Below are 27946 nucleotides of genomic sequence, written 5' to 3'. Positions count from 1 at the left end.
TTTGACCCCTGGTCAGCAGCTTATGTTTATGAAAAGTCTATTATACTATTCTTTATTTCTTGCTCCTCTGTTGCTGTAGGAGAATCTCTCCTGTTTATAATGGGTAATTTGTCATTTCTCATCACTTCCATTTAATAACCATTATTATTTGATGGTATGCCAGTAAGAGGCGTACATTAAAGGGATATGAAACCCAGTTTTTTTTAATGATTTAGATAGAGCAGGCAATTTTAAGGAACTTTCTAATTAACTACCATTATCAAATGTTCTTCGTTTTCTAGGTAGCTTAGGGACCAACCCATTTTTTGTTCAGCACCCTGAGTAGCTTTTGCTGATTGGTGGCTGAATTTGTTTTTTTTTTTTAACCAAAAACAAATGGGCCGGCTCCTAAGCTTACATTCCTGATTTTCAAATAAAGATACCAAGAGAACGAAAAAAAATTGACCTGAAAGAAAAAAAATATATGGGTTTCATATCCCTTTAACATCACTAGTTGCATTACACAACAGACAATCTTTATGCATACTAGGAGGTTCTCCAGAAGGCAAGTGGAGGATGGACTCACTGTGGGTTTATCTCACTCTTTATACATTGTATCTAAAACTCCATCCAGTATTTTGAATGCACTTTGGTTTGGATTTAAAATTATGTATTAAAACATCAACGCACTTTTTATTAAAAGGGTATTAAGTATGCAAAAAGCTGGTCGCTACTTTATGTATAAAAAGACATCTGTGAAGGCAAACTACACTGCAGAAAGAGTTTAAATACTAACTCACAGAGGGTATTTATAAGATGAACAGATTTCCCAGACCCCAATTCAGAACACCTCATAAATGTTGAAAATGCTTAAAGTGAATGTAAACTCAGCCTTCGTTCTAAACAGCAGTCTATCAAATATCAATAAAAAAACCTGAGTTTCATTCATCAAATTTTAATTTTCTAAATCGATACCTTTATTTTCATAAATTTATATCAATTTGCAGCTAAACTGTCCTCCGCCCGGCATTCGCGCTCTGTTGCTCACCTTTTTGATTGATGTCTTAATAGCCAATAACGGCTCTAACCACGGGGGGACCCACCCTCTTCTCATTACGTAATAGGTCCTTATTGCGCATGCGTTCGTCTTTGGTGCCGAGCTAATCTATTGTAAGCTTGTGCACATTTCGCGCATGCGCAATACTAATAAACACGGGTAGCGTTACATTCTTATACGGATTCCTTTCATTTCCTCTGTATTGTCAATTTTGGATTAGTGGATGTGAAAGGTCTCCGTAAAAGTAACGCATGCGCAATGTAAAATAGACACAGGAGCGCGCAGTGCCTATACGTAAACAGCGGGTGGGACCGCTGTTTACGTAATATGGATGAAAATTAGGAAGCAGTGAGTGGGAGGAGCGGGTAAGCAAATGAGCGCTATGCCATATATAAAATAAACATTAAAATACACATTTTATTAAAAATGTATTGCAGCGGTATGCTTAATCTCAGTAATCACTACAAAACTAAATTACACAAAACGGAAAAATTGACATTCACTTTAATTTGTACAAGCACGTCAAAATAACTTCCCTACAATGAAAGCCCATATTAAAACTATTGCTAAGATAAAAATGTTATCCTCACTTTAAAATAAAGAAGAGCTGCTGTATTTTTCAGAGCTGTGACTATTCGTGCAGAGTTCTTCATTAGAAGAATCTCAAAAACTCTGTACAATTGTATCTTAGTCACTAACATTGCCTGCACACATTGTATCCACACTGAACTGAGTTTTGTCACTGGTCCCTAAGCTATGCATGAGGGAAAATACCAATTCTGCGGCATTGTTTGTTCCAGTTATAATTAGCTGTCATATGCCTCTGCATACCAACCCATGCTGTAGCTGTAAGTGCAAAACTGTGATATGCAACAGCAACCCCTGCTGGATTGGAGAAGTAACTGGATCTTGTCCTTTACACACTGGAACAAGGGAAAGGAAGCCCATTTCGGCAAATTCAGGACAATCCAGGACAGCTTAGCCTTTTAGAAATTTAGAGCCAGACTGACCAAATTCAGGACAGTCCCTAAAAAATAGACAAATCTTGTCACCTTAGTATTTACCACCACTTACACAGTTAATATTTAAATTTTGATTTTGCTGTATTGTAGATTTTCCCGTATTATTTGCTATTACTACAAGCTATAAAAGGTAATATATTTAAAAAAACACACATGTATGTTGTAAGCAAGAAAACTTACAAGTTGTTTCTTCTCAGACTTCTGCCCTTTCTGATGGTTGTCTGTGGTCTCACTGCTACTTTCCATTAAATCGGGTGGATTCTGTGTGCTGGTGTCCGTTACGGTTTCCATTTCGGTGGCAGAACTGGATTCCTCTTCAACGTCTTGCTTTTCACTTGCTAATCCATTACTATCTTCATCAGCTGGTACATCATCAATGCCAGATACTAAAGTCTGTGAAGAAAATGTTCCTGACACAAGATTCTCCACTTTACTGAGTGGAAACTCATAAAGGTTTTTGTAGAAGGATTTTGGAAAACCAAAACAGTCTGTTGCAGCTCTGACAGGCCCACCGCCTGGATACATCTGTATAACGGATCCAAAACCTTAAAGAAAAAACAGAAATGACATCATACTTACTAAATTTTACCACAAATGGCAGTTGCATTTAAGGTGGGCAAACATTTTTCACGTGGTATAAGATCCCTTATTTTCCTCCATGATGCCATTATTATGTAAAACACAGGGAAGCAAAAACATAGAAGGGATAGATATTGGACGAGTGCTACTTAAAGAGACATGAATCACATTTTTTTTCTTTCATGATTCAGATAGAACATGCAATTTTAAAGGGCCATAATACCCAAATGTTGAAACACTTGAAAGTGATGCAGTATAGCTGCAAAAAGCTGACTAGAAAATATCACATGAACATCTCTATGTAAAAAAGAACGATATTTTACCTCAAAAGTTCCTCAGTAGCCACATACCATTGTAAAGGATTTCTAAGCAGCATATTAGTATCTCTGTCCTGGGACAGCTGAAAGGATGAGCCTCGTGCGCACTCATATTATTTCCCTATTCAGTTTAACAATGAAATCTCATGAGAGTTAAGTGAAATCTCATGAGATCACAGTAAAAGAGTTCATGACCTCAGCACTGCTGATGCTGATTGGCTGCTGTTCATTTCTTCATATATTTTTTTTACCTGCAGCTGGGAGCAGCTGAGTATAACTTTTTACACAGAACTTCTCTGCTGAGTTAAGGAAATTGTGAGGTAAAATATCTTCCTTTTTTACATAGAGATGCTCAGGTAATATTTTCCTGTCAGCTTTTTACAGTTATACTGCATCAGCTTCAAGTGATTTAGCATATGAGTATTATGTCCCTTTAAATAACGTTCTAATTTACTTCTGTTATCAAAATTTCTTCATTCTCTTGGTATCTTTTGTTGAAAAGCAGGGGGTGTAAGCTCAGGAGCATGCATGTGTTTGGTACACTATATGGCAGCAGTTTTGCAAGAGAACTAGATGGCTATTTCCTGCCATGTAGTGCTCCAGACACCTACCTAGGTATCTCTTCAACAAAGAATGCCATGGGAACAAAACAAAAATTAATGTTTTGAAAATGATATGCTCTGTCTGAATCACAAAATATTTTTTTTTGGAGTTTATCTTAGCTCACCTAGTAGCATTCCTCTACAAAGAGCTAAGTAAACACATTGAGACCAAGTAGAATTTTGTATATAGACATCACAGACATCCAACCTAAACAGTTTCAAAAATAGATGAGGTAAACTCCACACCCTACCTTGGTACTCAAAAGTAATGTCAGTTTCAGCTGCCTTAGTAGAAAATGCCCTTGCTGAAAGGGCCTTTTGCCCTTGCAGAAGACATACCCTTCTTTACGTGAAGGCCTGAAATAATACAATGAATGATCGTGTAAGAGATTACAGAATTTCCCAGCATGCATCTTGGTGTGTCTTTTAGACAGACTATTACCAGATATTCCAGTAGAGTTGATATTTTGGTGATGCAGATTACAGTTGACATTGACTTCATTTATTGAATAAATGTGACCATAATTTAATTCAAGATGAAGGTCCTAGCACAGATTGCCACAGGCCTCACTTCTTGGAACTAAGAACAGCTTGAAAGATAGGTATCAGTTTCTGCTCCTATTATTTTAGGACTATATATATTTTTTCCACTTAGTATTTGGAATCCTACAACCAACCCAAGGCAAAGCACACACATTATATTAGAGCCAGTATCTGTGCTTTCCTGGAAATATTTGCGGTCAATGTGGATTTGATTTAAAAAATAAACCCCAGTAAATTCAGTAGAGTTGCATAATAAACAAATCTGAACTTCAAATGAGTAGTAGATTTTTTTTCTGAAAATGTTCAAAATTATGTCTATTTCCACTCCCCCTGCATGTGACAGCCATCAGCCAATCCCAAATGCAGACACGTATATTCTGTAAATAAAAAGAATGTGCACATTTTGTTAATGGCAGTAAATTGGAAATTTGTTTAAAATTGCATGCTTTATCTGAATAATGAAAGTTTAATTTTGACTTGAGTGTCCCTTTAAATCACTAGGTCAGCAAGGCTCAATTTAAACCATGGTTTTATACATATAAGGATTCAGTTTCGGATAACTCTTTAGATTATTTTTCCAGTTATATAAAAATGTACTGATTTATTTAAACACCATTAGAAATACATATATAATTGTGAAATTATTAGAAGGTGAACAATCTCCAGTTCAATAACCTAATCATTCATATTTGATTAACTTCTCAGCTGTACTTTATTGGATAGACAAAAAAAATCATGACCTTACTGCTTACAAATCCCTCCTCACACTTAGGTCCTTGTGCAGATGTTTTCCATGCCAAACAATATTGTATTCATTGAGCTTCTTGAAACTTAGTAAAGGGTTGATTCTGTGTACATAGAATTGCAGGGGTACAAGGGATTAAAGAGACAGTAAAAGTAAAAATCAAACTTTCATGATTCAGATTTTAAACAACTTTCCATTGTTCTTCTAGTATCCAATTCTCTTTGTTCTCTTGGTATCCTTGGTTGAAAAGCATACCTAGGTAGGCTCAGGAGCAGCAATGTACTATTGGAAGCTAGCTGCTGATTTGTGACTGCAAATATATGCCTCGTCATTGGCTCACACAATCTGTTTAGCTAGCTCCCAGTAGTACATTGCTGATCCTTCAACAAAAGTTACCAAGAGAATTAAGAAAATTTGATAATGGTAAATCTGAAAATTGTATGCTCTATCCGAATCATAAAATAAAAAATACATTGGCTTTATCTCCCTTTAAAGTCTATTTCTCAACGTTGTATATTTATTTTATAACATTTTTGCTGTAAAGAAGAAACACGTTTCTGCAGACACAAATTCACAGTTTTGAGAACTACAAAACCAAGACTGTGTGATATCTTCTACATTGAAAAAATGCTCCAAATAGTCAAAATAAACATTATAGCTATGAATATACAGCCTTCATTCAGATGAATAACCTTTGGATTAAAATGTATCTTAACCCTTTAACTGCTGAGCCATTTCCACAGTATGTGCTGAGCTATTTTGCAGTTTTTAGATGCTGCTTATATTTAGGCCCTACTGTAGGTTATTTTCAGTGAGAAACCCACACATATAGATTTTTTTTTAGGAGACCCAGAATATCCAATTTATACCATTATTTTATGTATATATCATGATGTGTAAGAAACCTGCAACAAAGTGTTTTATTAAAATTTTAATAAACAAAAGTTATAAAAAATAGTTGTGTTTTTTCCTCCGCTAAACATAATAGTAAAAAGAAGGGGTTAACCACATATAAATTAGGGGCTTTCAGTACAGATATATAACTTTGATCACATAGGGACTCCCCATAACCTCTGTACAAGTACATGCACATTTGCACATACATTTTTTCAGGCCAGGTGATCACTATTACCACAGTGGTCACCTGGCTATAAAACAAAACTGATATAAGGGCTTTATTTCTTTAACAGGGGCTTATAAGCTTTTAAACAAGGGGTCTTGGGGTCCTTTTTGTTGGCCAGTTAAACGGGTATTTATAGTTTGTGCTTAAACAAGTGTGCACGAATAATTTTAGAAAAACAGTGTTTATACTTAAAAACTTTTCAACAAAAGATACCAAGAGAATGAAGAAAATAGAAGTAAATTAGAAAGTTATTTAAAATTGTATGCTCCATCTGAATCATGAAAGAAAAATTGGAGTTTCATGTCCCTTTAAATACAGTAGAATTGCATAATCAGTAAATACATATTAAAAAAGACAATGCAATAACACCTAGTCTGAATTTAAAATTAGTAATAGTTTTTTACTGACAAATTACTTCTATTTTCCCCTCCCCCTGTATCCTGTAACAGCCATCAGCCAATCACAAAAGCATATACATATTTACAGTGACCTCTTGCACATGCTCAGTAGGAGCTGGTGCCACAGTGTGCATATAAAAAAAACTGTGCACAATTTGATAATGGAATTAAATTGGACGCAGCTACAATATAAAAAGAAGCATTCTGAATACCTAGCAAATTACTCTAAATCCCTAGTATGAGAGACTGCGCTGTAACTGTGCACCCTTAGATAACTAATACCATTGTGGATTTAAAAAAGAAAAAAATATTTGTAATAGTGGTTAACTGTCAAAATAATTAGAGCAAACATGATGGTTGATCCACAAGATGACATCTGTTACATTTAGATAAAAAAATAAAACATCTGCAGTACAGGAAAATGACGTATACAGTTGAATTATTATTTTTTTTTTTTTTAACTATGTATTGTGGCATTTGTTTTTATTTAATGTATGCATATTCTATAACACCTGTGAAGGAGTTAATTAGTGTAGTTCATCTCTGCTTGACGGCCATTACTTGGCAAGTCAGCATGGGACCTATCAAATTTTTTCGATAGGGAGTCATGGTGAGAGGCCAATAGTGATTTAATAGAGTCCATCAAGTTGTTGGAAAGGCTATTGGCTGCTGGCAGGCGAGAAATCTGTTGCGATAAAGCTGTGTCCGCCTGGTTATCTGAGAAACTTTCTGTGTCTGAGCATTCATCTTCTGACCCCTTGCGAGCCATTCTAACAGGGCGCTGAAAATGATCAACAACTGTTCTTTTGGATGTGGTGTGGGGTTTCTGCATTTGCTTATGAGCTTGTGACATTATAGTATAAGGTCAGTAGATATAGCTTGTAATGGATCTGCTTATTATCAGAGAGAACCTGCTTGTTTAAGTATGCTGCTGGTAACACATGGACTGGCGGGGGTGCAGACTTTTATATATTATTTACATACTGTGGCAGTCTGGTCTCTCCAGAGAGGAATAGTGACTCAGGTTTTGATAGACCCCAGTTCTCTAAGCCAGGGTGCAAGACTCTTATCTATATCAGCTGGAAAGGTGAGCTGTGAGTCTCTCCCTGAGGGAGTTGTCCCTTATGGATGATGTGGGAGAGGGTATCTGGAGTCTGACCCGCAGGCAATAAGGGCCGGCGGGAAAGGAGAGTCCAGCCTCGCGGTTTTAGCAGTCAGTGAGGTTACAGGTTTACCAAGCCTCAGGGCCCTGTTGAAAGAGGCAATAGAAGAGGTGCAGAGGTGAACCAACTAGGACAGACTCTGTGGGTATTATGTGGTCCTTCTGGGTAACCAGGAACCTGGTTTAGTCGTACTGAATCCCTATTTAGCCAGAAGTCTATAAGGTAATAAGTCTGGCCTCAGAGTCTCAATTAGGGAGACATGTAGAGATCGTCTGTGTCCATGGCAGCAAGTGGTTAATAGTCGGGCATCAGGGGCCTGAAAATCAAGTAAGATCCGTGTAGGGTCTGCTATGAGAAATCTATATCTTGGTGCTCCCTGTGAGGCTATGCGCTTATGCGTTTTGTCAGCAAGTCTCTAGAACCGCCTTGATTAATTACGCCCAAGTCCTATAATGGCGGCTATATGCGCCTCAGTGTAGGTGGATGTAGCGTGGGTCGTCATCTCACCTGATTGCTCTGAGGCCGTTGTCCGAGTCCAAATGGTACAGACTTCTTGTGTGAGTAGAGCCGAGGCCCTCTCTGCGTCACCTCTGGCCTTCCCGCAGCAGATGTATTCAGTCACAGATATGGCCACAGGTCACGTGGGTTCAGGAAAGTCGGGTGTGAGGAGCTGAGCTGCTGGTCTCTTCTCTACGCTGGTAAGTCCATCTACAAAAAGTATAGCTACGGAGCGGATCCCCGACCCTCCGGAGCTTAAAGTAGTGGATAGCGGACCGGGTAAGGTGGTAGTTGCAGATTAGAAGATTGCGGCTGAAACTTTTGCGGCACTCCCGTAGTTATTCCTCTCGATCCGGCCGGACCTAGCAGGAATTCTTTCTAGTAATGTAGTTGCTGTCCCAGGGAGTCCTCCCGTCGTGCTTTTAGGACAGTTTATCCACTTTAAACACCAACTGCGACTTTCCAAAACTGCAATTGACTCCGCCCCCCTGTTACACTCTGATAACTATGATTAAGTACTGTAGTGTGAAATGCACCAGGGAACCATGTCAAGCACATCTTGCATGTTACATAATTTTTAATGGTGATCAATACAAAGCGTTTTTTATTATCCAGAATCTTGTAGTGCAAGAATTTATCTTTTTCCATTTTTTGTGTGAACATCTAGGTCTAGCCGAAATTCTGATGCCTCTGGGTATTGTAGTCTTCAGCCTGTGCATCAGCAGGGAGGAGTTCGTAGGAACGGCACGGGAATGACGTTTTGTTTAGCAGCGGATATTGCGGAACAAGAGAGATAGTAAATAGTTTGGGATGTAATAAAAAATGTTTTATGCAATAAAACAACTTTGCATTTCATTATTAATGTTGCCCCCTTTTCATGCCATATATCTCTGAAATTTGTGGAAGGTTTACTGAAGACTATTTGCTGGAAGGTTTACTGAAGACTATTCAAGGCTAACCTTGTTATATATATTTTCCTATTTGGATTTAGCAGAAGGCAACTGCAAAACATTACACTTTATACTAACATTATGACCATGGCTAGCCTTGTCTGCAGACTTAAAGGGACATTATACCCAAAATTTTTTCATAGTTCAGATAGAACATACCATTTTAAACTGTCAGGGTTCCGGAGTATGATTTATATATATGGTTGTTAAGACCACAGGATTAATTACATATGAAACTAGTTGCATCAGTTTATTTACTGTAGATTGCAGTCTATGCCAAAATGATGTTTGGCTGTATAAACCAAACTCCCCTCTCTCATTCATCAAAATAAACATTTTCAAAGTTATCCTAAGGAATAGCAAAAGGTTTAAAGCTTTATATAAGATAAGACCAGTGAACCATTTCCAGGTAAATATTAGCATTTTGGAACCTTCAGATGTGTAATCAAATTTACTGCTTCTTACAAAGGAGGCCTGGATAAAGAGTTCCCCTATCTAGAGGAGTGGACAGTCCGTCTGGAAAGGAAATAGTCTTATGCACGTAGGTGCTAAACTGACACCTGCTGTGTATTGAATCCACAAATTCTAGACAATGAAAGTTGGCCAGGCAGAGACACATATGACATTACAGCCATAAAATTTATTTTAAAATACAGCCTATATAATTTCAAACACTGTATTAAATGTCTATATAGGTATCTGGGGAAATGCAATTCAGATTGTAATAAATTGAATAATAACTACATTGGTATATACAAATACTGACCCATCTATTTCAAGATGAACACACTTTCTTTGTTTTCCAGAAATCTAGTGAAGATTGCAGGAAGAACTGATGTGGAGATGAGATGTCTAAATAAGTATCTGCATAATAAATGTATAAATGTTAGACTAAATTAAAAATAATATCTGCATCTTTATTTTTCAGACAAGATGTCCCATGAATAGTAGTCATAAACAGACATATGTGGATATTTTCTATTTTAACATATAAATTGATAAAATAATAATGTTTGGTATCAAATTGTACATTTTCTGTAATGCTAAATAAAATATAAATGCTTAGAAGAGAGTTTTATTGATGCAAAAAGTTATGGTATGATAAATAACATAATTTATGTAAGAACTTACCTGATAAATTCATTTCTTTCATATTAACAAGAGTCCATGAGCTAGTGACGTATGGGATATACATTCCTACCAGGAGGGGCAAAGTTTCCCAAACCTTAAAATGCCTATAAATACACCCCTCACCACACCCACAAATCAGTTTAACGAATAGCCAAGAAGTGGGGTGATAAGAAAAAAAGTGCGAAGCATATAAAATAAGGAATTGGAATAATTGTGCTTTATACAAAAAAATCATAACCACCCCAAAAAAGGGTGGGCCTCATGGACTCTTGTTAATATGAAAGAAATGAATTTATCAGGTAAGTTCTTACATAAATTATGTTTTCTTTCATGTAATTAACAAGAGTCCATGAGCTAGTGACGTATGGGATAATGACTACCCAAGATGTGGATCTTTCCACACAAGAGTCACTAGAGAGGGAGGGATAAAATAAAGACAGCCAATTCCTGCTGAAAATAATCCACACCCAAAATAAAGTTTAACAAAAAACATAAGCAGAAGATTCAAACTGAAACCGCTGCCTGAAGAACTTTTCTACCAAAAACTGCTTCAGAAGAAGAAAATACATCAAAATGGTAGAATTTAGTAAAAGTATGCAAAGAGGACCAAGTTGCTGCTTTGCAGATCTGGTCAACCGAAGCTTCATTCCTAAACGCCCAGGAAGTAGATACTGACCTAGTAGAATGAGCTGTAATTCTCTGAGGCGGAATTTTACCCGACTCAACATAGGCAAGATGAATTAAAGATTTCAACCAAGATGCCAAAGAAATGGCAGAAGCTTTCTGGCCTTTCCTAGAACCGGAAAAGATAACAAATAGACTAGAAGTCTTACAGAAAGATTTCGTAGCTTCAACATAATATTTCAAAGCTCTAACAACATCCAAAGAATGCAACGATTTCTCCTTAGAATTCTTAGGATTAGGACATAATGAAGGAACCACAATTTCTCTACTAATGTTGTTGGAATTCACAACTTTAGGTAAAAATTCAAAAGAAGTTCGCAACACCGCCTTATCCTGATGAAGAATCAGAAAAGGAGACTCATAAGAAAGAGCAGATAATTCAGAAACTCTTCTGGCAGAAGAGATGGCCAAAAGGAACAAAACTTTCCAAGAAAGTAATTTAATATCCAATGAATGCATAGGTTCAAATGGAGGAGCTTGAAGAGCCCCCAGAACCAAATTCAAACTCCAAGGAGGAGAAATTGACTTAATGACAGGCTTTATACAAACCAAAGCTTGTACAAAACAATGAATATCAGGAAGAATAGCAATCTTTCTGTGAAAAAGAACAGAAAGAGCAGAGATTTGACCTTTCAAGGAACTTGCGGACAAACCCTTATCTAAACCATCCTGAAGAAATTGTAATATTCTCGGTATTCTAAAAGAATGCCAAGAAAAATGATGAGAAAGACACCAAGAAATATAAGTCTTCCAGACTCTATAATATATCTCTCTGGATACAGATGTACGAGCCTGTAACATAGTATTAATCACAGAGTCAGAGAAAACCTCTTTGACCAAGAATCAAGCGTTCAATCTCCATACCTTTAAATTTAAGGATTTCAGATCCTGATGGAAAAAAGGACCTTGAGACAAAAGGTCTGGTCTTAACGGAAGAGTCCACGGTTGGCAAGAGGCCATCCGGACAAGATCCGCATACCAAAACCTGTGAGGCCATGCCGGAGCTACCAGCAGAACAAACGAGCATTCCTTCAGAATCTTGGAGATTACTCTTGGAAGAAGAACTAGAGGCGGAAAGATATAGGCAGGATGATACTTCCAAGGAAGTGAAAAATGCATCCACTGCCTCCGCCTGAGGATCCCGGGATCTGGACAGATACCTGGGAAGTTTCTTGTTTAGATGAGAAGCCATCAGATCTATTTCTGGAAGTTCCCACATTTGAACAATCTGAAGAAATACCTCTGGGTGAAGAGACCATTCGCCCGGATGCAACGTTTGGCGACTGAGATAATCCGCTTTCCAATTGTCCATACCTGGGATATAAACCGCAGAGATTAGACAGGAGCTGGATTCCGCCCAAACCAAAATTCGAGATACTTCTTTCATAGCCAGAGGACTGTGAGTCCCTCCTTGATGATTGATGTATGCCACAGTTGTGACAATGTCTTATCTGAAAACAATGAACAACTCTCTCTTCAGAAGAGGCCAAGACTGAAGAGCTCTGAAAATTGCACGGGGTTCCAAAATATTGATCGGAAATCTCACCTCCTGAGATTCCCAAACCCCTTGTGCCGTCAGATACCCCCACACAGCTCCCCAACCTGTAAGACTCGTATCTGTTGAGATTATAGTCCAGGTCGGAAGAACAAAGAAGCCCCCTGAACTAAACGATGGTGATCTGTCCACCATGTCAGAGAGTGTCGTAAAATCGGTTTAAAGATATTAATTGAGATATCTTTGAGTAATCCCTGCACCATTGGTTCAGCATACAGAGCTGAAGAGGTCGCATGTGAAAACGAGCAAAGGAGATCGCATCTGATGCGGCAGTCCTAAGACCCAACATTTCCATGCATAAGGCTACCAAAGGGAATGATTGTGACTGAAGGTTTTGACAAGCTGATATCAATGTTAAACTTCTCTTGTCTGACAAGGACAGAGTCATAGACACTGAATTTATCTAGAAACCTAAAAAGGTTACCCTTGTCTGAGGAATCAATAAACTGATTGGTAAATTGATCCTCCAACCATGAACTTGAAGAAACAACACAAGTCGATTCGTATGAGATTCTTCGAAAATGAGAAGACTGAGCAAGTACCAAGATATCGTCCAAATAAGGAAATACCAAAACCCTATTCTCTGATTACAGAAAGAAGGGCACCGAGAACCTTTGAAAAAAATTCTTGGAACTGAGGCTAGGCCAAATAGTAGAGCCACAAAACTGGTAATGCTTGTCTAAAAAGAGAATCTCAGACACTAAAAGTGATCTGGATGAATCGGAATATGCAGATACACATCCTGTAAATCTATTGTAGACATATAATGCCCTTGCTAAACAAAAGGCAGGATAGTCCTACAGTAACCATCTTGAATGTTGGTATCCTAACATAACGATTCAATAATGATAGATCCAGAACTGGTCTGAAGGAATTGACCTTCTTTGGTACAATGAAGAGATAAAATAAAACCCCAGCCCCTGTTCCAGAACTGGAACTGGCATAAATACTCCAGCCAACTCTAGATCTGAAACACATTTCAGAAATGCTGAGCCTTGCTGTGTCAATTGGGACACGGGAAAGAAAAGAATCTCTTAGCAGGAGGCCTTAACTTGAAGCCAATTCTGTACCTTTCTGAAACAATGTTTCTGAAACCAGAGATTAAGAACGGAATTGATCCAAATTTCTTTGAAGAAAACGTAATCTGCCCCATACCAGCTGAGCTGGAATAAGGGCCGCACCTTCATAGGTACTTAGGAGCTGACTAAAGGTTTCTATAAGGCTTGGATATATTCCAAACTGGAAATAGTTTCCAAACTGATACCGCTCCTGAGGATGAAGGATCAGGCTTTTGTTCCTTGTTGTGAGGAAAGGAACGAAATGATTATTTACCCTGGAAAGAAAGGGAAAGCAAAGTTGACTTAGAAGACATGTCAGCATTCCAAGTTTAATCCATAAAGCTTTTCTAGCTAAAATAGCTAGAGACATATACCTGACATCAACTCTAATGATATCAAAAGATGGTATCACCAATAAAATTATTAGCATGTTATAGAATAATAATAATGCTATAAAATTATGATCTGTTACTTGTTGCGCTAAAGCTTCTAACCAAAAAGTTGAAGCTGCAGCAACATCCGCTAAAAATATAGCAGGTCTAAGAAGATTACCTGAACATAAGTAAGCTTTTCTTAGAAAGGATTCAATTTTCCTATCTAAAGGATCCTTAAATGAAGTACTATCTGCCATAGGAATAGTAGTACATTAGCAGGAGTAGAGACAGCCCCATAACCTTAGGGATTTTTGTCCCAAAAAAGTCTAATCTGTCAGATGGCACAGGATATAATTTGCTTAAACGTCTAGAAGGAGTAAATAAATTACCCAAATTATTCCATTCCCTGGAAATTACTTCAGAAATAGCATCAGGGAGATAAAACACTTCTGGAATAACTACAGGAGATTTAAAAAACCTTATTTAAACGTTTACATTTAGTATCAAGAGGACCAGAATCCTCTATTTCTAATGCAAATAACACTTCTTTAAGAAAAGAACGAATAAATTCCATCTTGAACAAATACAAAGATTTATCAGCATCAACCTCTGAGACAGAAACCTCTGAACCAGAAGAACCATTATCAGTATCAGAATGATGATGTTCATTTAAAAATTCATCTGAAAAAAAGAGAAGTTTTAAAAGACTTTTATGTATACTAGAAGGAGAAATAACAGACATAGCCTTCTTAATGGATTTAAAAAATAAAATCTCTTATGTTATCAGGAACACTCTGAAAATTAGATGTTGACGGACAGCAACAGGTAATGTAACAGTACTAAAGGAAATTTTATCTGCATTAATAAGTTTGACATGACATGCAATACAAATAACAGCTGGAGAAACAGATACCAAAAGTTTATAGCAGACTTAGCTTGGTAGCTCCAGCACTGTGCAGTGATTTTCCTGTAGTAACTTCTGACTCAGTTGCAACGTGGAACATCTTGCAATATGTAAAAGAAAAAAACAACATATAAAGCAAAATTGATCAAATTCCTTAAATGACAGTTTCAGGAATGGGAAAAAAATGCCAGTGAACAAGCTTCTAGCAACCAGAAGCAATAAATAATGAGACTTAAATAATGTGGAGACAAAAATGACGCCCATATTTTTTAGCGCCAAAAAAGACGCCCACATTATTTGGCGCCTAAATGCTTTTGGCGCCAAAAATGACGCCACATCCGGAACGCCGACATCTTTGACGCAAAATAACGTCAAAAAATGACGCAACTTCCGGCGACATGTATGACGCCGGAAACGGAAAAGAATTTTTGCGCCAAAAAAGTCCGCGCCAAGAATGACGCAATAAAATGAAGCATTTTCAGCCCCCGCGAGCCTAACAGCCCACAGGGAAAAAAGTCAAATTTTTGAGGTAAGAAAAAATATGATAATTCAATGCATAATCCCAAATATGAAACTGACTGTCTGGAAATAAGGAAAGTTGAATATTCTGAGTCAAGGCAAATAAATGTTTGAATACATATATTTAGAACTTTATAAATAAAGTGCCCAACCATAGCTTAGAGTGTCACAGAAAATAAGACTTACTTACCCCAGGACACTCATCTACATGTTTGTAGAAAGCCAAACCAGTACTGAAACGAGAATCAGTAGAGGAAATGGTAAATATAAGAGTATATCGTCGATCTGAAAAGGGAGGTAAGAGATGAATCTCTACGACCGATAACAGAGAACCTTATGAAATAGACCCCGTAGAAGGAGATCACTGCATTCAATAGGCAATACTCTCTTCACATCCCTCTGACATTCACTGCACGCTGAGAGGAAAACCGGGCTCCAACTTGCTGCGGAGCGCATATCAACGTAGAATCTAGCACAAACTTACTTCACCACCTCCCTTGGAGGCAAAGTTTGTAAAAACTGATTTGTGGGTGTGGTGAGGGGTGTATTTATAGGCATTTTAAGGTTTGGGAAACTTTGCCCCTCCTGGTAGGAATGTATATCCCATACGTCACTAGCTCATGGACTCTTGTTAATTACATGAAAGAAAATCACTTTATAAGGATGTATTAAAATGTGGCAGTGATTGATGGTGGGACTGTGTTTGCTGGTTGTCTGCTGCCCCCTAGGGGATTGGAATGATATGACAGCCAAATGAATTGTCTATTGGAACACATACAGAGCAAGTAAGGGGGGCGTCCCCCAAAATGGACCAATGAGATGTTCAGCTCCGAAGGGCCTTCCATATTGTTTCATCAATGATTAAGTTATATAAGCTGAATGCAACAGGAGAGGGGGGCTAACTTTTGCTGAACTGGACTGATAACTTGTTGAGTGGAATACAGTTACTTAAAGCAAATTGGGCTACCTCCTCTTATCCATATTGCAAATACACTTATTTTCATAGGAGATGAAACAAAGAAGTTTTGGAAGCTGAATATCGATTTGGTTATTTTTGGTAAAGTACAAGAGGTTGCTAAATATAGGTAATATTTAAAACAAATCTATTCATTATTGCTGCAGTAAAGAGTTGTAAAAGAGCAATTTATATTTCAGTTTGCATCCATAGTCTTGCATAGTTTTAAGTCTGTCTTTTGTTGCCAAGTAATTTATAACTGTAGCCATATAAATATATTTTTGAATTTACTTTATTGCTGCTAAAGAAATTGTTTCAGCTTAGATAATTGCCTAAATATAGTTGTCTGGAAGTTAGTGACCCATAATGTAATATTTCATTGTGGTGAGGTAATGCAATTCAATTATGAATAAGGCTAGTTCTAAAAGGTAAATTTTATGATCTTTGCATAGCATATTATATAGTTTAAACGTGTATAGTTTATATTCATATATGGTTTTCTACAAATATATTTCAATGTGTCTATAAAGTTTAACTAATAGAAAAAGAACTTAGGAATTTACATTAATTTTAATTGTTTTGTATATGCATTTTATTGGGGGTTTAGCTTAAAGGATAATTATTAAACATATTGTATTATAACACGGCCATATACTGACAAAACAAAATTCCAATTTACTTCTGTTATCTAATTTACTTCATTCTATTGGTATACTTTGTTAAAAAGCATATCTAGGTAGGCTCAGGGGCTGGGAGCTAGCACATATATGCCTCATCATTGGCTTACCAATGTGTTAAGCTAGCTCCCAGTAGTGCATTGCTGCTCTTTCAATAAAGGATACCAAAATAATGAATACAAATTGATAACAGAAGTACAGTGGAAAGTCGTTTAAATTGTATGTTCTATCTGAATCATAAAATCATTTTTTGGGGGTTTCCTGTCCCTTTAAGCCCAAAAGTCAATTGGTGGGTAGAGTTTGGCTATTGAAAAAAAAAAATGTAGCCAACAACATGCTATTTTATTTAAAAAAAAAGCTTTAGACATGGCTGATAAGTTATTCTATACCAAGACAACTGAAGTGTCTTGTAATTACAAGGAATTTACTGTCCCTTTAAAAGGGACACTAATGACAAAATTAGACTTTCATGATTGATATAGAGAATGCAGCTTTAATAGACTTTCCAATGCACTTTCATTATCAAATTGTGCAGTTTTTTTTTTAAAACACACTTTCTGAGACACCAGCTCCTAATAAACATGATGTACAAGAGTTTAAGGTGTATACCTATACTCTTGTACTAGCTCAGTAGGAAGGCTGTTACATGCAACAAGGGGGGAAGAATATTGCTATTACATTGTCTGATTATGCAATTGTTGTGATTCTGATGTATTTAATGGTCCTTTAATAGTCACAAAATCACTTAGCAGTGATTGTCTTAAGCCTTTCCCGCCAGGACTAATTTGTCTACATCAGAAAAAAGTTCAGATGTAAACAAATAAGTACAAATTTAAATCACAAGATCATTCATGCGATCTTGTGATTTAAATGATGGGATCGGGAGTGTAGGGAGGGGGAAATGCCTATGATGCTAGGCATGCCCTCCAGCCTGCAATCCCATTTAAGAAGCTTCTATGGCTTCAAGACAGCCGAACGGCTAGGATCTTCCATGCCGTCTGAGTTAATGCCCAGTGCAGTTAGGATGCCATGGAACGTCCTAACAGTAGGAAAGGGTTAAAAGAAATCAAATATTTAAATCTTGTATCTAAAATACTACCAAATTCTATAGGTAGTCCAGAGTTTTAGCAAAGTCCTATAGAAGACCCTGGCCAAATAGTGCTGTGAAATCCATGAGAAAAGGGCCCATTGCTAAGCAGACTAAGAATATAGTCAAAAGACTGCTGCTGAAATGTCAGTAATGGCATATACCTAGATATTGAAGGGGAGTGCCCTAAACCTAAAAAAGTGAACAAATAAAAAATGTATTCTTACCTGATAAATTATTTTCTTTTGGGATGAAAGTCCATAGGGCTCCATAACATGTGGGATAAAATTCCCACCAGTATGAAGAGGTCAAAAACCCACACAAGAGCATAAATCCCTCCTGCCTCTCCTCAGTTTAACATATAGCCGAGCAGAGAAAAGGAAACAGATGGATAGGAAAGACAAAAGCAGGGTCTATAGAGGTGCAAATTAGAACTGTTGCCCGAAAAAATTAAACAGGTGGGGCCTATGGACTATCAAAATCCCAAACATTTTTTTTTTATGATCAGGTAAGCATACATTTTGTTTTCTTTTGTATGATGATAATAATCCATAGGGCTCCATAACATTTGTGACTAATACCTAAGCAGATTATTGCATTTTACGGAATGGGTAAGACAATTTTATGGCAGTTCCTATTTATCAGACACTGTGGCCTGAAGGACTTTCCTGACAAAAAGCTGCTTGCAAAGAGGCAAAAACATCAAAGCAATAACATGTTAAAAAGGAAAGATGGGAGGTGGGAGGCATTTAAACTCTTGTGTGAGTTCTTAGCCTCTTCCTAGTGACGGAAATTAGATTCCACATGTTATAGTGCCTTATGGACTATCATTACCATACAAAATAAATAGCAGGTTGAAGAGCAGAATTCACTGTGGAATATGTTAAAATATGTAAGTATTGCAAAGATTCAGATTAAAAGGTGCGCAGTGATTAAAAGACTAGAATAAATTGGGTTATGGGGCACTAAGACTACAGACACACAAAAACAAGACCTAGATAGCAAACTGAGGGATAGAACAGGCTAACAGAAAATAAAGAACAGCATGGAAAAGGTGGCTGATACATACAAAAACTAGAATAAAATCTAACTGATTTTCCTTGGTGTCAGACATGTTAAACAGGCTAGTAATGTAACAAGCAAGCTTGGAAAACACTGTAATCAAAGTAAAAAACACTTAGAAATAAAGCGGTACTGTGCCTTTAAGAGAAAAAAAGCTGCACCAATTCTGCAAAACAGTGTAAAAAAAGCAGTAAACTTAACGAAATTTTTACAGTAGCACCATAAAGACTTAGTAACGTTGCACAGCTATGCAAATAAACAATTAACCCCTTAATAGCAAAACCGGATTGAAAAAACGTCAAAAACGTTAAAAAAGACTTTCAGCACCTTGCCACAGCTCTGCTGTGGCTCCTACCTGCCCTTCAGAACGATTTGTGGGGGAAAAAACTTCTTTTACAGCCCTCAAACACAGCAGGAACCTCAGGAGAAGCAGTTGGATGTCTCAGAGGAGAGGAAAGGAAACTGTGCAACTGAGGCGCGAAAATAGGCCCCTCCCACCTCACTCAATGTTTTGAGGCCTATCAGAGAAACACCAGAGTGTCTCTTAATTAACCATGTGAGTTACAAAACCCAAAACCAAGCCACAATGACCCCTTTAGTCCCTTCAAAAAACGTTATAATTGTCCTCAATAAACAAAACGTTTTTTCCTAACAGTGTCACCAGTAACTAATGAGCCCTTCAAGCAAGCTTAAATTCCTATCAAAGTGTCTGAATACAGCTTACCCTTCCCTCATGGGGATATTGCCAGCCTTTTCTAGAATTAACACAGTCTGTCTAGAAAAATATAGACTGAACATACCTCATATGCAGCTTAGCCTGCAAACCGTTCTCCCAACTGAAGTTATCCAGTACTCTTCAGTCCTTGTGAGAACAGCAGTGGATCTTAGTTACAAAGTGCTAAGATCATCATCCTCCTTGCAGAAATCTTCATCCCTTTTCTGCCAGAGAGTAAATGGTACACACCGGTACCATTTAAAATAATAAACTTTTGCTTGAGAAATAAAAAACTGACATTTTAGTCACCACATAGCTCTTTGCCCTTCCTAGCAGTTAAGCAGGCAGAAAGAATGACTGGGGGTGGAGCTAAATAGACAGCTCTGCTGTGGGTGCTCTCTTTGCCACTTCCTGTAGGGAAGGAGAATATCCCACAAGTAAGGATGAATCCGTGGACTCGATACATCTTACAAGAGAAATTAAGCGTTCAATCTCCAAGCAGTCAGCTGCAGAGAAACTAGATTTGGATAATGGAAGGGTCCCTGAATGAGAAGGTCTTTCCTCAATGGGAGCTTCTATGGTGGCTGAGATGACATGTCCACCAGATCGGCATACCAAATCCTGCAAGGCCACGCAGGGGCGATGAGAATCACTGATGCCCTCTCCTGTTTGACTCGAGCCATCACCCGGGGAAGGAGAGCAAATGGAGGGAATACATAAGCTAGGCTGAAAGACCAAGGCACTGCCAAGGCATCTATCAGCTTGGCCTGAGGATCCCTGGACCTGGACCCGTATCTCGGAAGCTTGACATTCTGACGAGATGCCATGAGATCCAACTCCGGCCTGCCCCATCTGAGAATCAGGCTGGAAAATACCTCCGGATGGAGTTCCCATTCTCCCGGATGAAACGTCTGTCTGCTCAGAAAATCTGCTTCCCAGTTTTCCACCCCTGGGATGTAGATCGCCGACAGATGGCAAGAGTGAGACTCCGCCCACTGTATTATCCTGGTTACTTCCATCATCACCAAGGAACTCCTCGTTCCTCCCTGATGATTGATGTAAGCTACCGTTGTTATGTTGTCAGACTGGAACCTGATGAATTGGGCCGAAGCCAACTGAGGCCAAGCCTGAAGCGCATTGAATATAGCTCTCAACTTTAGTATATTGATGGGAAGGAGAGACTCTGCCTGAGTCCATACACCCTGAGCCCTCAGGGATTTCCAGACTGCTCCCCAACCTAGTAGGCTGGCATCCGTTGTCACTATCACCCACGAGGGTCAGCGGAAGCATGTCCCCTGGGATAGATGATCCAGCGACAACCACCATAGAAGAGAGTCCCTTGTCTCCTGATCTAGATGTATTCGAGGAGACAAATCTGTATAATCTCCATTCCACTGCCTGAGCATGCTCAGTTGCAGAGGCCTGAGATGAAACCGAGCAAACAGAATGATGTCCATTGCTGCCACCGTCAATCCAATTACCTCCATGCACTAAGCCACTGACGGCCGAGGATTGGACTGAAGGGCTTGACATGTAGTCATGATCTTTAACCTCCTGACCTCTGTTAGAAAAATTTACATGGATAGAGAGTCGATTAGAGTTCCCAAGAAGGGTACCTTTGTCTGTGGAATTAGCGAACTCTTTCCCAGATTTACCTTCCACCCGTGAGTCCTCAGGAAGGAGAGAACAATGTCGGTATTAGACTTTGCTAGCTGATAAGATGACGCCTGGATCAGAATATCGCCCAGATAAGGCGCCACCGCAATGCCCCGTGGTCTTAGAACTGCCAGCAGAGACCCCAGAACATTTGTGAAAATTCTGGGTGCTGTGGCCAGACAGAAAGGAAGAGCCACAAACTGAAAATATTTGTCCAGAAAGGCAAATCTCAGGAACTTGGGGATGACCTATGTGGATAGGAACATGAAGATATGCATCCTTTAGATCCACGGTAGTCATAAATTGACCCTCCTGGATCAATGGAAGAATGGTCCAAATAGTTTCCATCTTGAAGGATGGAACTCTGAGAAACTTGTTCAGACTTTTGAGGTCTAAAATAGGTCGGAACGTTCCTTTTTGGGAACTACAAACAGATTTGAATAAAACCCCTGTCCCTGTTCCAGTACCGGAACAGGACATCTTACGTTGTGTAGGAGACCTCTCCTCCATGGAGTAATAACTCCTCTCTTTTTATCTGGTCTGCAGATAATCGAGAAAGAAGAAACCTTCCTCTGGGGGAGGAATTTCTGAACTCCAACTGATACCCCTGAGATACAATTTCTAGTGTCCAGGGATCCTGAACATCCCTTATCCAAGCCAGGACAAATATAGAGAGTCTGCTGCCTACTAGATCCGTTCCCGGATCGGGGGCCGACCCTTCATGCTGACTTGGTAGCAGCAGCAGGCTTCTTGGATTGTTTACCCTTGTTCCAAGACTGGTTGGGTCTCCAAGTGGAAATTTCGAAAGGAACGAAAATTACTCTGTCGACCTCTCTGTTTGGACTTTTTATACTGAGGGAGGAGATGACCCTTGCCTCCCGTGATGTCAGAAATAATTTCCTTCAAGTCAGGCCTGAACAGGGTCTTCCCCTTGTAAGGAATAACCAAAAGCTTAGACTTAAATGACACATCCGCAGACCAAGACTTCAACCATAAAGCCCTGCGTGCTAAGATGGCAAAGCCCGAACTCTTAGCCGCCAATTTAGTAATCTGCAGAGAAGCATCCGTAATAAACAAATTAGCAAACTTAAGAGCTTTAATCCGATCCTGTATCTCTTCCAAAGGAGTCTCTGTCTAAAGAGGCTCTTCCAGAGCATCAAACCAATAAGCGGCCGCAGTGGTAACTGTAACAATGCAAGCCGCCGCTTGCAATTTGAATCCCTGGTGAACGTAAATCTTCTTAAGGAGACCCTCCAACTTCTTATCCATAGGGTCCTTAAAAGCACAACTATCCTCAATAGGAATAGTAGTCCGTTTGGCCAGGGTAGAAATGGCTCCCTCATCCTTAGGGACCGTCTGCCAAGAATCCCTAATAGCGTTGGCTATAGGGTACATCTTTTTAAACACGGGACGAAGGAGAGAAGGGAATGCCTGGTCTCTCCCATTCTTTCGCAATAATCTCGGAAGTCCTCTTAGGAATAGGAAAGACATCTGAGTAAGAAGGAACTTCCAAGTATCCAACTTACTCAATTTCTCTGGAGGAACCACTATTGAGTAACTAACACCTCCCTCAGTAATAAACGGAGGTGCTCAAGCTTAAACCTGAATGAAACCACTTCAGAATCAGTCAGGGGCAAAGTACTCCCTGATTCAGAAAGTTCACCTTCAGAGAGGACCTCCGTACTCTCCAACTCAGAACCCCGGGAGGGTTCTTCCGCAATCGCCATCATAGTATCAGAGGCAGCATTGACTACATAGTTGTCCTTTCTTGTACGCTTGCCGTGCGATATGGGAAAACTAGATAACGCATCAGAAAGTGTAGAGGACATCACTGCAGCAATGTCTTTTAATGTAATTGCTGCAGAAACAGGTGAAATACATGGCACCGCTTGAGCGGGTGTTAAGGGCTGTGACGCTTGGGGAGAAAGCTGCGGCATAATTTGCATCTCATCTGTAGACTCTTGAGAAGCATCCGCCTTAGGCAAAGATTTATAAAAAAAAAAAAAAAATCTGGTCTCTATAATGTAAAGCCTACTCACAACATGAGGGACAAAAAGGAAGCGGAGGTTCCACAGTGGCATCCAAACACATAGAGCATGTTACAGTCTGGATATCATCTGAATCCATACTAACAGAAAGCAGGAAGAAAAATTTGGTCTTGACTCCTTTAAATTATAAAGTTTTACAATTTATGGCCAAAATGTACAAAAAATATCAATTCAGCTAAATGCTTGTCAGTACATGTGATCCTGACAAGATACTGTCTCTTTAAAAAATAAAATGACTAACAATTTTTCTGATGCACTGAAAATCCGTTAAACGAACTTAAAATAATTTGACCAACAGCACCTCGCCTCAACAGCTCTGCTGAGGCGCCTACCTGCCCGCACGGACCACCGACCACTCCTAGGCACCAATCCGGAACTTAGCCCACAACACCTAAGACCGCTTGCTTAACTCGCAACCATGCGGTCGAGGCGTCACTTGCGATGTCTCCACGAACAGCCTGTGACTTCCGGAAGAGAAAGAACACTGCGCGGCTACTGAACAAAGTGCGCCAAACAATCGGAGAAAAAAATATACAAACACAAGCTGTTTTAACAAGACTCCGGCAACATACTCCCAGCGTCAGCCCCAAGCACACTTAATAGTGACCTGCAGGGAAGCCCTACCCAGTAATAAGCACATAGCTAAGCATTATCAGTGTTTCTAGGTCTACTTAATAAAAGACAGTACTAGCATCTGATAAACCATATCAACGTGTTGGTTGACATAGTCCCATGAGAACCCACACGCTGTTAAATAGGGAAGCCCTTTCCAGAGAGTCCATGGTCCCCAACAGATTAGAAGTGTACAGCCAATTCTGAGATATGCCAAAAGCCCCAGAAAATAAAAGACTACACTTACCTCTATGCTGAGCGACAGCATGACAAGTCTCACAGTATCAAGAGGTCTTCTCCCTCCTGCAGCTCTGTGAACACAGAAAGGGCCTTAGTTAATATCTGCTAAGACCATCAACAGAAGGGCAGCACTAGTATGGGAGGCGCAGTGAGGGTTAATCTCACCAGTTCACCAGTTCCCATTGCTTTAAAGCTACCTGTAGCTCTACTCTAGAGGCTGACAAGGAATATGGCTACACCATATAGTAAAATAGCACTCACTGGTACCATTTTAAAAATAAAAAACTCTTTATTGAAGAATCTAAACTAACACCTCACTTTACCTCTTCCTATCACTAAGACAGGCAAAGAGAATGACTGGGGTGGGAGGAGCTATATATACAGTACTGATGTGGTGCTCTTTTCCTCCTCCTGCTGACCAGGAGGCTATATCCCACAAGGATGAAATCCGTGGACTCATCGTATCTTTAAAAAGAAAGTATGATTGATTGACACTAAATTTCTTATTATTCATTTTATATTCATTTAAAAAGAAATACAAAGATATTATTTTTAAATGCAAATAGGCTAAGGAGATTTGTTTAAAAAAACAAAAACATAATTTATGCTTACCCGATAAATTTATTTCTCTTGTAGTGTATCCAGTCCACGGATCATCCATTACTTATGGGATATTCTCCTTCCCAACAGGAAGTTGCAAGAGGATCACCCACAGCAGAGCTGCTATATAGCTCCTCCCCTAACTGCCATATCCAGTCATTCGACCGAAACAAACAGAGAAAGGGGAAACCATAGGGTGCAGTGGTGACTGTAGTTTAATTAAACTTTAGACCTGCCAAAAATGACAGGGCGGGCCGTGAACTGGATACACTACAAGAGAAATAAATTTATCAGGTAAGCATAAATTATGTTTTCTCTTGTTAAGTGTATCCAGTCCACGGATCATCCATTACTTATGGGATACCAATACGAAAGCTAAAGTACACGGATGATGGGAGGGACAAGGCAGGGATTAAGCGGAAGGAACCACTGCCTGAAGAACCTTTCTCCCCAAAACAGCCTCTGAAGAAGCAAAAGTATCAAATTTGTAAAATTTTGAAAAAGTGTGAAGCGAAGACCAAGTCGCGGCCTTGCAAATCTGTTCGACCGAGGCCTCATTTTTAAAGGCCCAGGTGGAAGCCACAGCTCTAGTAGAATGAGCTGTAATTCTTTCAGGGGGCTGCTGTCCAGCAGTCTCATAGGCTAGGCGTATAATACTCCGAAGCCAAAAGGAAAGAGAGGTTGCCGAAGCTTTTTGACATCTCCTCTGTCCAGAATAAGCGACAAACAGGGAAGATGTTTGGCGAAAAACTTTAGTAGCTTGAAAGTAAAACTTCAAGGCACGGACTACGTCCAGATTATGTAAAAGACGTTCCTTCTTTGAAGAAGGATTAGGACACAATGATGGAACAACAATCTCTTGATTGATATTCTTGTTAGAAACCACCTTAGGTAAAAACCCAGGTTTGGTACGCAGAACTACCTTATCTGCATGAAAAATCAGATAAGGAGAATCACAATGTAAGGCAGATAGCTCAGAGACTCTCCGAGCCGAGGAAATAGCCATCAAGAACAGAACTTTCCAAGATAAAAGCTTAATATCAATGGAATGAGGGGTTCAAACGGAACTCCTTGAAGAACTTTAAGAACCAAGTTTAAGCTCCATGGGGGAGCAACAGGTTTAAACACAGGCTTAATTCTATCCAAAGCCTGACAAAATGCCCGGACGTCTGGAACTTCTGCCAGACGCTTGTGCAAAAGAATAGACATAGCAGAAATCTGTCCCTTTAAGGAACTAGCTGATAATCCTTTGTCCAAACCCTCTTGGAGAAAGGACAATATCCTAGGACTCCTAACCTTACTCCATGAGTAATTCTTGGATTCACACCAGTAAAGATATGTACGCCATATCTTGTGATAGATTTTCCTGGTAACAGGCTTTCGTGCCTGTATTAAGGTATCAATGACTGACTCGGAGAAGCCACGCTTTGATAGAATCAAGCGTTCAATCTCCATGCAGTCAGTCTCCGAGAAATTAGATTTGGATGATTGAAAGGACCTTGTATTAGAAAGTCCTGTCTTAGAGGCAGAGTCCATGGTGGAAAGGATGACTTGTCCACTAGGTCTGCATACCAGGTCCTGCGTGGCCACGCAGGTACTATTAGAATCACCGATGCTCTCTCCTGTTTGATTTTGGCAATCAGTCGAGGGAGCAGAGGAAACGGTGGAAACACATAAGCCAGGTTGAAGAACCAAGGCGCTGCTAGAGCATCTGTCAGCGTCGCTTCTGGGTCCCTGGACCTGGATCCGCAACAAGGAAGCTTGGCGTTCTGGCGAGACGCCATAATATCCAACTCTGGTTTGCCCCAATGATGAATCAACTGAGCAAACACCTCCGGATGGAGTTCCCACTCCCCCGGGGGAAAAGTCTGACGACTTAGAAAATCCTCCTCCCAGTTCTCCACGCCTGGGATATGGATTGCTGACAGGTGGCCAGAGTGGTACTCTGCCCAGAGAATTATTTTTGAGACTTCTAACATCGCTAGGGAACTCCTGGTTCCCCCTAGATGGTTGATGTAAGCCACAGTCGTGATATTGTTCGACTGAAATCTGATGAACCTCAGTGTTGCTCACTGAGGCCAAGCCAGAAGAGCATTGAATATTGCTCTTAACTCCAGAATATATATTGGAAGGAGTTCCTCCTCCTGAGTCCACGATCCCTGTGCCTTCAGGGAGTTCCAGACTGCACCCCAACCTAGAAGGCTGGCATCTGTTGTTACAATTGTCCAATCTGGCCTGCTAAAGGTCATACCCTCGGACAGGTGGACCAGAGACAACCACCAGAGAAGAGAATCTCTGGTCTCTTGATCCAGATTTAGCAGAGCGGACAAATCTGTGTAATCCCCATTCCACTGACTTAGCATGCGTAATTGCAGCGGTCTGAGATGTAGGCGCGCAAATGGCACTATGTCCATTGCCGCCACCATTAAGCCGATCACCTCCATACACTGAGCCACCGAAGGGCGCGGAATGGAATGAAGAATACGGCAAGCATTTAGAAGCTTTGATAACCTGGACTCCGTCAGGTAAATTTTCATCTCTACAGAATCTATAAGAGTCCCTAAGAAGGAGACTCTTGTGAGTGGGGATAGAGAACTCTTTTCCTCGTTCACCTTCCACCCGTGCAATCTCAGAAATGCCAGAACTATCTCTGTATGAGACTTGGCAATTTGAAAGCTTGACGCCTGTATCAGGATGTCGTCTAGATACGGAGCCACCGCTATGCCTCGCGGTCTTAGAACCGCCAGAAGTGAGCCCAGAACCTTCATAAGGATTCTCGGGGCTGTAGCCAACCCGAAGGGAAGAGCTACAAATTGGTAATGCCTGACTAGAAAGGCAAACCTAGAAACCGATGATGATCTTTGTGAATCGGTATGTGAAGGTAGGCATCCTTTAAGTCCACTATGGTCATGTACTGACCCTCTTGGATCATGGGTAGGATGGTCCGAATAGTTTCCATTTTGAAAGATGGAACTCTGAGGAATTTGTTAAAGATCTTTAGATCCAAATTTGGTCTGAAGGTTCCCTCTTTTTTGGGAACCACAAACAGATTTGAATAAAAACCCTGTCCCTGTTCCGTCCGCGGAACTGGAT

The 27946-nt window shown here is 39.6% G+C and overlaps 1 protein-coding gene across 1 annotated transcript in view; it reads right to left on the bottom strand.

Annotated features, from left to right (window-relative positions):
* Positions 1 to 27946, bottom strand: part of TRMT6 (tRNA methyltransferase 6 non-catalytic subunit) — a 254263-nt gene that overhangs the window by 141122 nt on the left and 85195 nt on the right. Inside the window, exon 7 of the mRNA XM_053712179.1 lies at positions 2239 to 2603. Coding sequence (XP_053568154.1) covers positions 2239 to 2603 — 365 coding nt within the window. The remainder of the gene's footprint in view (positions 1 to 2238; positions 2604 to 27946) is intronic.

The sequence above is a fragment of the Bombina bombina genome, chromosome 4 (assembly GCF_027579735.1).
Source record: "Bombina bombina isolate aBomBom1 chromosome 4, aBomBom1.pri, whole genome shotgun sequence".
Classification (NCBI taxonomy): domain Eukaryota; kingdom Metazoa; phylum Chordata; class Amphibia; order Anura; family Bombinatoridae; genus Bombina; species Bombina bombina.
The sequence above is the reverse complement of the archived record's forward strand: the minus strand, read 5'-3'. Positions and strand labels throughout refer to the sequence as shown.